This window comes from Canis lupus, chromosome 2, assembly GCF_003254725.2.
Source record: "Canis lupus dingo isolate Sandy chromosome 2, ASM325472v2, whole genome shotgun sequence".
NCBI classification, from domain to species: domain Eukaryota; kingdom Metazoa; phylum Chordata; class Mammalia; order Carnivora; family Canidae; genus Canis; species Canis lupus.
The window spans coordinates 7467328-7479760 of NC_064244.1; the positions used below are offsets into that span (position 1 = coordinate 7467328).

The following is a 12433-nucleotide window of genomic DNA, read 5'->3' on the forward strand; positions in this document are numbered from 1 at the left end:
ACTCTTATAATTATTTCTGGGGATAAAAAAAACCTAGCATACACAATGTTTATTTCAAATCGTTTTGGGAAACTGTCTCATGTAATCATGTCTCTTTGCGGACTATTTAAAATACATATATTCTTTGCGGAAAGGGAGTAGTATGCACAGTTTATTATATTTCAAACCCCACCCTTCCAGTTCTAGAATTTGTAAACATACCACTCAATCGGACCACACAATGAAGTAACCGGACAAAACTGAGAAGGATTCTTATGGGACTCTCTCATCCTCAAAGAATTAAAGCCACTTACTTTTTCTTAAGGAAATCACCTGTATAACTAACGCTGTGAAGAAAACACTTTGGCTCAGCTCCCAATTACGCGCGTCCTTTGTTTGCTGGCTTCATCTAAATCCTCAGTTCCACATTTGGATACTTTAGACTGCTTTCTCTTCAGGGAAGAAACTGCAAAGGCCCCAGGTCGTAAAATGTTCCCAGCTTGAGTGTTTACCACCAGTAAAGACCATTGTGTTTTACCCAGGCTTCTGAATGAGGCTGTCACGGGCATGGATGAAAAGTAGTCCTCCCCCTGATAAGCCAATTTCTCCTCCCCTTGGAAATTAGTCACTGGGTAATCTTAGCTCAAACCAACCACAGGCTACCTCATGGGTGACTCAGGCCTTTAACAACTGCTTACACGGAAAACACACACCAACGAGCAAACTCTGGGAGGCCTAGGTAAATGGGCTAACAGGGAAGGAAAAACCACAAACTCCATTTGATTAAGGCAAACAGGATCATTCAAACAGACAACCAGCCACCACAAAGCCATCGGAAAACCCAGTGTGCTAATTACCGTATTGGACCACGGCTCAGCTTGAGTTCTGCTGCGAAAATCTAGATAGACCAGCAGCGCGCACACTCATCCCGCTGCCTGGCTTCTCAAGCCGGTGGATTGGCAAGTGAAGGAAACGTGAGCCTCCCCGCTCCCTGGTTTATACCAGAGGAAAGAGAGCATAAAGATGATGAAGGCGGCTGTCTATTAATTAACCAGCTTGGCTTTACCGAGCTGAACTTTGGGTAGCAGCCGTTCACCAGGCCCGCGCAGCACCACGCAAGCAGTAGCAGCAGCGATCCCTCCAGAAAACGTACCTGAAAGAGGAGGGAAAGGTAAGGAGGGCCAGCCAACGGTGCCCCAAGAGAGGATTCGAGAAAGGAAGCCACAGCCCTTCTGCCCCACCCTCAACCAGGCGGAGGAGGAGAGAGGCCCGGGCAGTCTCCAGAGACCCCCCCCCTTCGGCAACTGATGTCAATGCAGCTGCTCTGCGGCAGGGGAGCGAGCTGGCAAGAGAACGTATGTGTTCCCGACAAGAAGTGGCTTGTGCGCTGCTGAGCAGAGGACAGGTATCAACGCATTACGAACAAAAGGTGAGGGAGGAAAAGCATTTCCTTAGCTCGCAGGTAGGCTCTGTGTGATCACCACCAGGCTTCCTGAGCCCCCAGGGACTCACCTGAGTGGAAGAGCCACCCAAGTGGCAATGCAGTGGCCAGGAGCTCAAGATGCTGGGCTGCAAGCCCCACTGGCCTCGTGCCACACCCGGCCACCACGCTCCGGGAAGCCTGCGCATTTTTCAAACATCTTAAGGCTTTTCGAGGCCTCATCTTGCTGACCCAAAGAATTCCATGACGTCTCCCAGGTTCAAATCCCGTTGGTGCTGCAGGGTTTCTTGAAAAACTGTTTAATGTCGTCACCACACTTTGTGGTTATTAAGGGAGGGAGACAATGGCACACAGGACAGCGTCACCCTCTAAGCTGTCTCATTAGAAACAATATTCGGATGAAGTGGTTGCAAGAGATGCCACCTAAGAGGTCAGAAAAGAGTAGGAGGAATGCGAAAACCCCTGCTTCGATTTTTAATCTAATCAGTGAGAGTTTGTTATTTCTCACTGGAGTCCGGGAAGCACACACTATCAGCCCCTGACGCATCTGGCACACATCTGGCAGGTTCTGTTTGTTGGGTCAAACACACACTTTCCAGGAAGGGGGATGTCGGGGTTGGTCTCCCTTGTCTGATTGAGCCAGGCTCCCACCCCTACGACTCCCCCAAAGACCCTGTTTCATGGCATGCAGACGTCCTAAGCAGCATGGCTCTTGTACTAATTTACCTGCTGTTATACCTGCAGGACTGGTCCTGAGATTGAATGAATGTGTGCAGTCAGGGTCATTCCCTCCCCCGAAAACAGACACACTGAGCTCTCACTGCTGTTTCACTAAGGCTTATGCTTTGAGCACACTCATCACACAAGTCCATGTCAGCCACGGCAGAGACAGGTGGCTTCCTCTGACCCTGGTGCCATGCAGGTCATGGGGTGCAAGGTGAGGGAAGGTCTGGTTTGCCTCTTCCATCTCTTCCTCCCTGTCACAGAGCAATTCCCTTTCGCTTTCTACATGCTTCAGGGCATGGTCTGGAGACTCCATGCATGGCTTCATCATTAGGGAGAGCTGTAATTCCCTGTCAGGAGTTTGAAAGCTGGCCCAATGCTGCGATGAATCAGGATGAGTTATACCTCTGGTAAGAAGCACACAGGTCATCCTTGGGGGGCTAGGGGAGGTTCACTATCCTAAGGTCCTAGAATGTCAGCTGTGGAACTAGGTAGGCTAATTTCCTAAGCAATATGCTGGTGCCATACAGGACTCAGCTTCACCTGTCTGGCTCATGCCCTCCAGAGAACAGCTCATTCAGGCTAACTCACCAGGAAATCTGGCTCAGTCTGGGTGTGGCCAACCACTAAGTCCCCGCCCACTGAGTCCTTTCTGCATGACCTGCCTTCCTTGGCATGACCTGCCCTGGGATGCTGCAGCATTTGCTGATTTGTTCTTCCCATAGTGGTGTATTAAGTGTTCTACTATTGATTCTCCTTCTTCCTTTCATTAACTGGCACTATAAGCAAAGTGGAAGCAATTTATTTCTTTTGAGTTAGTATTAAAAAAGAACATGCTAGTAAATAGCATTACCTCAACAGGAAATCATTTTTATGCTCTGGTAAGGCTAACAGTCTTGTGAAATTTATTTCTATTTCCTCTCTCTCTCTCTCTCTCACACATTCATTTCTTTATTGGTTTTTTAAAAATTACATATGATAAAAGGAAATTTGAAATGTGCTTATAAGCACGAAGACGGCATTGTGAAGGGAAGCAATTATGACGTTGGAAAAAATCTCAAGTTCATCTTGCTTACACTGTTAAAATTGGAAAGACGGTCATTTGTGAGGTTTTAGCGAAACTATTAATGTTTCATTTGATCATAAATGGAATGTCTCCCAGACACGAGACAGACTGTTGCCAAAATTACTTAATTCTCAGGAAAGAGATGGTCCAGTCACTGGTTAGCTGATGGCTATATTTAAGATGAGCGTAATTCCCACAAATATTTTGACAGGGGCAACTCTGCTGAGCCCCTGGCTGACTTAACACTGTGCCCAATGGTGATTAAAGATCCCAGTCTGGAACACACTAAAGTAATGCTAAATAAATCATTTAACTCCCAAGCCACAGTCAGTAACTGTGTGGAGCTGTAGGACAGATAAAAGAAAAATGTGCTTCGCTCACCGGTACTCAATCTTGTTCTGGGATACTCCTGTCTCATCCAGGCCAAGGACAACCTCCTTTTGTACCTAAAATAGTTACAGTTTGTAAAATGGTATCTTCTTTCTACCACTTGTAACAGATAGTGCAAATAACTCCTCGGGTCTCATCTCCATGTCCCTACGCATCCACTCGGTGCCTGTATGGACACTATTCTTTCATACAGGACTCCCATTCTGGAGCTTCTAGATTTGTTGCTAGTGGTAAGTCATTTCTGTCACCCAAATAGAATTTTTCGGTGTCTTCGACTTTATTTTTCCTTTTATGATTGTTCTCTAAACTCCTATTTAGCTTGTCAACATGCACTCTGCAATGTATGATACTTAGGCTTTGTTTATTGACAACAGTCCTTATTCTATAAAGGATTGTAAAAGAAATATATATTTTTTAAGATTTTATTTATTTATTCATGAGAGACACACAGAAAGAGGCAGAGACAAGGGCAGAGGGAGAAGCAGGCTTCCCTGCAGGGAGCCCGATGTGGGACTCGATCCGAGGACCCGGGGATAATGTCCTGAGCCAAAGGCAGATGCTCAATCACTGAGCCACCCAGGTGCCCATTCATAGGGCTTTCATGATTTTATTTCATGGGCCTCAGAACCCAAGGGAAATGCATGGATCAGGGGTTCCTATTCCCATTTGATTGATTAGGAAATGGAAGTGTAAGGATTAGTTAAGCACTTTGCCCAGAGGAGCCTGGCTGGCTCAGTCAGTGGAACATGAGAATCTTGATCTCGGGGTCATGAGTTCGAGCCCCATGATGGGTATAGAGATGACTTAAAAATAAGATCTTAAAAGAAAAGAAGAAAGAAAGAAACTTTGCCCAAAGACAAAGCAGAGAAGCTGCAAGAATGCCCATCTTCAGCCTTGCTACTGTGTTCACTGCTTCTTCCTAAAGTGTGAAATCCGGTGTCCCCCAAAACACGGTGTACTGCTCTGAGAGGAGTCCTGCCCCCCAAGGCCTTCCCTGCAGGGACTACCGAGGCTTTCTCTGCTTAACCTCTGACCTTCAGCGTGCAGTGTGTGGTGAACTGAGAAGTTCCTCACCTGTTTCACTCTCTGATCCAGATTTTCACAGCAAAGGAAAAGAACAGTAGCCATCTCAGCTGGGCTTAGGAATGAACTATCCAGACACTCCCTTGATTACTATTATTATTGCCTCAAAATAAGTTATGTGTAGGGGCACCTGGGTGGCTCAGTCAGTTCAGCATCCAACTCTTAATTTTAGCGCAGATCACAATCTTGGGGATCCATCCCTGAGTCGTCGAGATCTCTACTCAGCAGAGAGTCTACTTCTCTCTCTCTCCCTCTGCCTCTCCTCATGTGCGCTCTCTCTAATAAATAAATCTTTAAAAAGTGATACATATTCTGTATCACTAATAATCACTATACAGATATCACTACACCACTAGTTATAGATGTGTAAACATGTATATACACACATGCACACTCGTATATGTATACACACACATATATTAGTCATAGATGCCAGATTACTTATGGGACAAAATGTCTAGGCCTCATTTTTTTTAAGATTTTATGTATTTATTCATGAGAGACACAGAGAGAGGCAGAGACACAGGCAAGGGGAGAAGCAGGCTTACCGGAGGGAGCCTGATGTAGGACTTGATCACAGGACCCTGGGACCATGCTCTGAGCCAAAGGCAGATGCTCAACCAGTGAGCCACGAAGGCATCCCTGTAGGCCTCATTTGATTAACATTCTTTATCACTATGACTCCCATCCCAGTACTGAGTGCCATTCCTTGGACCACACCTCTCAGAGATGCATAAGTCACTGAATGAGGCTCTGTAATTCTATCACTGTACCTTATGCTCCTCTAACCTTTCATCAGGGAAACTGAGTCGATTATAAGTGAAAAAAGTTGATACAACGCTACTACATAGCTACAGTATGGTCACATGACAACAGTGTAAGGATTTAAAAAAAAATATTTCAGTTTGACAATATAACACATTCTTACCATATCTCAACTTACACAGCACGGTGAGGACAACCTATGCAGGATTTTATGCTCTACAGCCACAGCTTAACGATAGATATTTTTCAGTGGAGAAAACGGTGGTAAACAAATCGATGAGTGGTAGATGCCAAGCTGGAAAACAAATGGTCTTTCATTCCTGGTCTGTCACTGTTGTGTCACATCCCAGGACTCCCGTGGCAGTGTCCGAGCAGTCCTAGTGTCCTAGCACCGAATGTTCCCTGATAGGTGTTACCTCTTCAGGTCCACTCCATGTCCCTCAGCACTTCTCCTTCTTTCCTCATAGCTTTTCTGGAGTCAACCCTGTGGACCCCGGTTACAATCATGGCCCTTCTCACGGCATCACCCCCCTGTCTGTTTTCATATCAATCAAAGGAGGACATGTGTTGGCTTTATTACAAAACAGAACAAACACACAACATAAGATGAGTTATGTCAGCAGAACTAGTTTTAAAAGGAGATTTTATAGGTAGCTTCTGATGAAAAGTTTTTTAGTTGTGCTGTTATTTTGACCTTCAGCTGAACGATATTAGCTAATGTGTCAAAAGGAGCAAGGATCATGTGAGGCTGAAGAGCCCCAGAGGATTACGCTGAAGGACAATAATTCACAAATCCACCAAGTTCAATCTTTCCTCAAAATAAACGTGAAAAAACAGCAATGCAGATCTGGATGGAAACAGCCCTTGTGCCAGTTCTTCGTGGGTTCAGAAGAGCCAATTGCTCTCCTCTCAGCAGCAACTCTCAAACCAAAAGAAGTTCTATGGGAATCCCAGGTGGATTGAGTGTGAGCTGAGAAACTTCTTTTGTGTAAGACTGAAAATGATGCCCTGTTTTGTACAGTTATATAGGCTCATCCATTTGCCCAGTTCTCATTAGTTATCAAAGAATCTAAAAGGTTTCAGGTTTATAAATGAAATGAATATACTTTGAAAAAAATGCATCTGTGGGGCACCTGGGTGGCTCAGTGGTTGAACACTTGCCTTTGGCTCAGGGCATGATCCCAGGGTTCTGGGATCAAGTCCCACATCGGGCTCCCTGCATGGAGCCTGCTTCTCCCTCTGCCTATGTCTCTGCCTCTCTCTGTGTCTCTCATCAATCAATAAATGAAATCGTAAAGAAAAAAAATGCATCTGCTTTCAGGGAATCTGTGGCAAAGAACACAAGAGCATCTGCCAGTGTGGACCAAGTCAGTGGCCCCAAATGCCCCCCATTCGGGGTGTCTTCTGGTAGTCAATGGAGCATGTTGGAACTTGCACTCTGATTCAGGTGTGTAACACCAGGTTCACAATATATATAAACAAGAATTCTGATCTAGACTATCTCTAAACTATCGCATTCTGTATGTCCATGAAATGGTAACTGAATAGCCACTAGGTATACAAAGCCCATGGTTAAGGCTGATGAGGGAAAGAGGATCTTTAAGACATACCTCTTACCTTTGCAGAGCTTACATTCTAGTAGGGATACCGAGGCATGTATATGAATATTCAAAATAAGACGAAGCAAGAATAACTGTGGCAAGTATTAAATGAGTGCAATACACAAATCTCTCAGAATCTATACAAAAGTAGGATTCTTCTGGCTGGGAGAGTTGAGGAACACTTCTCTGAAGAGGTGAGATTTAAATGAATCCATAAATTATGAGCAGAATTCCAGGAGATAAGAAAAAGGCTGCTTTCTTAGGTATTCCAAGCAGGAAGTACGGGCTAATTAGAGACAAGAGGTGGGGAAGGCCAACTGCCCTGGAAGAATAGGTAAGTAGAGCTCTGACCCAAACAGCAAGCGGTTCTCCAATGTCAACATACATTGTGATCATGCCGAGTGCTCAATAAAACACAGGTTAATGGGTTCCACAACCAGAGTTTCCAATACAGCAGGTCAGGAGTTGGGTCTGAGTATTTGCATTGCTAACAGATCCCCAGGTGATGCTGAGCTGTTGGTCCAGGGAACTTCTTGAAGACCCACTGCTCTAGGGAGTAGAAGGGAAGTGGTAAGCTCACATCGAAATCTCCATTCCACTATGGGTTTGGTTAAATCCTAGTTCAGAAAGCTGACCTTATTAAACTTTGGGTAGCAGAGATAATTATCTATAATTTCTCTATAAATATTTTCATCTAAATCTGCCAGGAGAAGATGGAAAGGTAACAAGGGAACGGATATTTTTGGAGACCTCCTATTTACCAAGTGCTTTCCAAAATCACCTCATTTAATTCCCAGTGGATTCCCATCAGATAAACATCATAATCCCAATCTTACAGATGAGGAACTGGGGCCACACGGCTTCAAGTGTCCTACCCAAAGGCAAATACCAGGGCCAGGATCTGTGAAGTGCCAGAAAAATCTCATACTACAGTGGTAAAAAATCAGTGTGGAGACTTGACCTTCTCTGAACACTCATCAAAGGAAGGCGGTGGTTCAGGGATCACAGAGATCAGTATTCTTTCCATCCCAAATCAGGGTCAGAAATACCTGAACAAAGTCTTCTGTATTGAATGTTAGAGACACAGGAGAGCAGCCACAGACACCAGACCATACTCCAGTTATCTACAAATGGTGGGGGGGGGGGGGAACCACCTTCCAAATGATGACTCCAGGACACCCATGAGCCCCACCAGAGTGCTCCATTTCAAAGGAATACCTTGGTGTTTTCAGTTCAAATATCAGATCAGTCAGCCAGCAAGCCAGTGGACATGGCTGCGAAATCTGAGATGGTCAGCAAAACCACCACTTCTCCTTATTTGGATAAATAACAGCCTCAAAGACAAGCAGTTTGGGAGTCGTGCATACCCCGAGGCTGGGCTTGGCAAGCGTCTCCACCCACGCCCTGCCCGGCCTTGCCCTGCTCGACAGCTGGGGGAGGTTAGCCAGTCACCGCTTCCCTACTCGGTTCCAAGGCTGCCAGAAGCTTCTTCCTCAGAGATGAGATCTGCTTCCCTGTGTCCCAAGGACTGCCGGACTTTGAGCATTCCTACACTCCGAGGGGAGCCCTGGGTTCCTGAATCTGGGTAGCTCGCGAGTAACAAACATGATGGGCTACAGGCTCAGTGACCCAATGTAAGGAAGTCACGGTCCATGTGACAGAGTGCCGACATCGGGCAAGGGGGCAGACATATTCTAGTTGTACTTCAACCCTACCCCAAAACACTGCCCCTGAAAGGAAAGAATGCTCTGCCACATGGATGGCAAGACAGGTGAAGAAAATGCTCTGCCATCTGTGGAGCCTTTCCAAGTTCATGACCAGCAGCCAGAGCTTTCAACTCACTTCAAGGAGAAAGAGGCTCCAGGATGACCCCAAAGTACCTCAGCTTCCCCCACTACCCAACCCAATCTTTTTCTCCTTCTTTCTTCTTTCTTCTTTCTTCTTTCTTCTTCTTCTTCTTCTTCTTCTTCTTCTTCTTCTTCTTCTTCTTCTTCTTCTTCTTCTTCTTCTTCTTCTTTTTTTGTATTATCCTTTCTCTTACTTGTCTTCCCTTCTCTGAAAAGCAACATTAGGGTAAACTGCCTCCCAGAGAAGATAAGAAGACATGGGTGAATAAACAGACAGAGGGAGTTTCGCACAATTTGCACAGTGAGACACTGGCTTCATTCTCATGACCCTCATCCTCAACTTCTCCTTCAACAGACTGCAGTCCACAAATTAGTTTCCCCTCAAAATTTTTTTCAAAGGTTGAATGGTCCTCTTCCATCAGCACTCCTCCCCACCATGATGACCAAGGAAGGGTGGGTTGTGGCAGAAGGAGCTCTGGTTTATGAATGAAAAGACTGCCCTCCGAGGATCTTGTCTGTGGTCTCACCGCCATGACTGTAGCTCTGCCACAGAACTTTTCTGAGCCTCTGGTTCTGATACCATGTTGCTTCAGGAATACCTTCTGTGCTTACCCTCCTAGTTCTGTGAACATCAAGTGAGCTGAATTATTCTGGTATAACTTTGCATGCAGAGAAACATGATCAGCATGGGTTCTCATTAAAGTCTCCCACAAGCATTCCTGGGCTCACTCAAATGAAAGTAAAATGAACAGAATGGGTAATAGTCACTTTGATATATTCATAGGAGCGTGATGAGAAAGACACACTCTCCTTTTGAGATACAAGAGCTCACCGGAAGAAAGAATGGATGTAGATTCTGAAAGTAGGTGCTCCATGCTGTATTCTTTCCCAAAGACATATCCTTGAGAAGAAAGTCCCAGTTATATGCTGTGGACTCACATTCAAGGAAGTGCTTTTCCTCCTTCCCATTCCCAAATTAATTGGGGATTCTAAAGCCAGATTAGGCTAATAAAGATTTCCAATGCACTTTATGCTGACATGACAAGTATATTCAAATCTTAGTTATTTCTAAAAATTATGGGATGGGCGATTACTCGCATCTCTGCTTTAGGTCCTTCTCCTTCCTTTCGCAGCTTGCTACCTGGGAGTACCTCTCTTTAAGAATGAAACGTGCCTGTGGCCAGAATAAAAGTCTTGATTGTTGAGGCAAGGCTGAACCAATTTGTTAAACACAAGTTTTTGGATGCTCTTAGAATTTCAATTATATTGTCCATTCTGGTCTCATCTCATATTTAGATTAGAAATAGTAAAATCTGTGTACTTTAGGATAGTCCTTGATAGAAAAATATTTCTCTTGCTATATTGCTCAAAAAATAGTTTTTGGCTCTCTTTTTGTACAGTGAAGTGTGAGGATTTATTTATTTATTTTTTGCAAAGTGCCATTTAATGTAGACGTAGAAATGCTGTTACTGAACTCATATGTCAAGATAGCCTTATGCATATGTTTGCTGTATCTGCATTTAAAATACAAAAAAAAAGGTTTTGGTAGTTTTTATAATATTAAGATGCACTATATATAGAAGTACATATCTCTGGATAAAAATTATCTGTCAAAATTAAACATATCAAAATACCCCATTTGACTCATTTTTATGTTCTGGTCACAAAGTGATACTGAATAGAAACTTATTAGCATTTCACTAAATTTCTTCAGATCATTGTTACGAATAATAAAAATACAGAAACATTTTAAAACAACATATTTCAGTCTTAAAATGGTCAGATTAACATAATTATAGCCTTAGGTTGCCAACAGTGGCACATTTCTCATTTTCATGAGAATGTAGAGGTTCTCCTAGATCGCAAGCTAATAGGCTCCTCGGTCTAAATATATACAATAAAATCTAAAGCAAATTTCTGAAGCATTAAGATCGGAACCCTGGAGATATCTAGTAAGTAATTTGCGCTGCAGTAGAGCAGTTTTTTGTTTTGCAGTTACACAGCTGCTAGGAAATATATTTTTAGATTTGCTTTAAAGGCAAGCAAAAATGGTATCCACTTTGTGGATATGCATCCAGAATGTTCCCTCAGTTCCTACTGCAAGGAGTCCACCTTGCACAGGATGTTCTATCCGTTGCCTTCCTTCTTGTAAGTCAGTGCAAGGAACAGTCATAGACGTTCCTCCTCGATTAATCTATCAGACTGACCATGATACCCAATACTCTGGAGGCTTGCTTTATGAAAAACATGCGCTGAAGTTTAAACAGGTCCCTGCTATTTCCGAATTACCTCATCATCAACATCGTTACGATTTCTTATCATTGTTTGGGTTTTTGTTTGGCAGCTCTTCCTGTGATATCCAGGGCAAATGAAAACATACAGGTTCAAAGAGTTAAATCAGAACAAGGAAAAGCATGAACTCTGATTTCACAGGAAAAGAAAAAAAATGTAAAGAAAGAAATCAAGTACATGTGTTGATCAACCAACTAAATGAAACATATTTTCTGTATTTCAGAAATATGGAGTGAGTTAGTGCTGCCTGAACAATGAGAAAGCATCCTCTAGCTTAAATGCACACTGGGTATTCACACCTTTTATCTGGAGAGGCCTCAAATAAATAGATGTGCACAAAACTGATTTAATGAACAACTCTTCTTTTGTGCCAAATAACAAAGTGCTGGAGTCCTTGAGAACCCTTAAACAACTATTAGTTTTGATTCTGACGTCGAAACAGTTCATTTTTTTTCAAGGATACAATCTTTAATGACATTCTGCTCTATCCTCACAAGCCCCTGTGTCATCCTTTGTCTTAAAGCCTTGGTCTTTACACTTCACTCGCTAACAAGATACTGTCACCATTTTGGCCATTTCCTTGCACCAACAGTGCTCTATTACCCATTAATGGTTTTCTTTAAGTCAATTTCAAGTTGACTTTTTTTTTTTCTTTACTTAGTTGTGATAAAGTAATAATGTTCATTAACTCTCTGGTTCTTTGTCCTCTCTAATACTCATGAAGACATAATTATTAAAATGTAAAAACCTGTTTTTCTACGTGCCACTGAAAATCACTGGTTCCTAGTAAAAACCAACTTTGAAAGTCTTCTGGGCAGTAATACATTAATGTTTTAAACAGAGTCATGGCAGGAGCCATATTCCTTAGCAAAGAGGCTGACTTTTCAAAATAATATTATAATACAATACAAGCCTTTTAAGCCAATATGTATTGTTTTATTCAAAGCATCTCATAATTTGAAGCAGCTGCTGTTTTTCAGTTGACTTGATGGCTTATTCTCCCTCAATAAAAATATTGGATCATCTAAATCTGGTTAGTTCAAAATCCATTTATTTTTGGTCTAGGACCATGCATTTCCAATTAATGAGCTCTGGTCCCACTATAGACATGTGCTGCCATGGAGAGGACGTGAAGCCTGGTTATATTCATCTCCAACAATGGCTGCCTACAAGAAGCCAGACAGACAACATTTTCCTAAATCAATCCAGTGGGACCCAAAGAGGCCAGAACAAAAGCACGGAAGTG

The 12433-nt window shown here is 43.3% G+C and overlaps 1 protein-coding gene across 17 annotated transcripts in view; it reads right to left on the reverse strand.

The window, feature by feature from the left end:
- The window catches only part of KIAA1217 (KIAA1217 ortholog), a 432659-nt gene that overhangs the window by 66655 nt on the left and 353571 nt on the right, over positions 1-12433 (reverse strand). For 3 of the 17 annotated variants that reach the window (XM_049099758.1, XM_049099757.1, XM_049099763.1), the window contains one exon: positions 1046-1132. The exons of 12 other annotated variants lie outside the window; for them this stretch is intronic. In XM_049099758.1, the coding sequence (XP_048955715.1) occupies positions 1046-1132 (87 nt within the window). Of the gene's footprint in view, positions 1-293; positions 551-836; positions 975-1045; positions 1133-12433 lie in introns of those variants that run through there. 2 more of the 17 variants (XM_025463942.3, XM_025463941.3) reach the window with 2 other exon arrangements.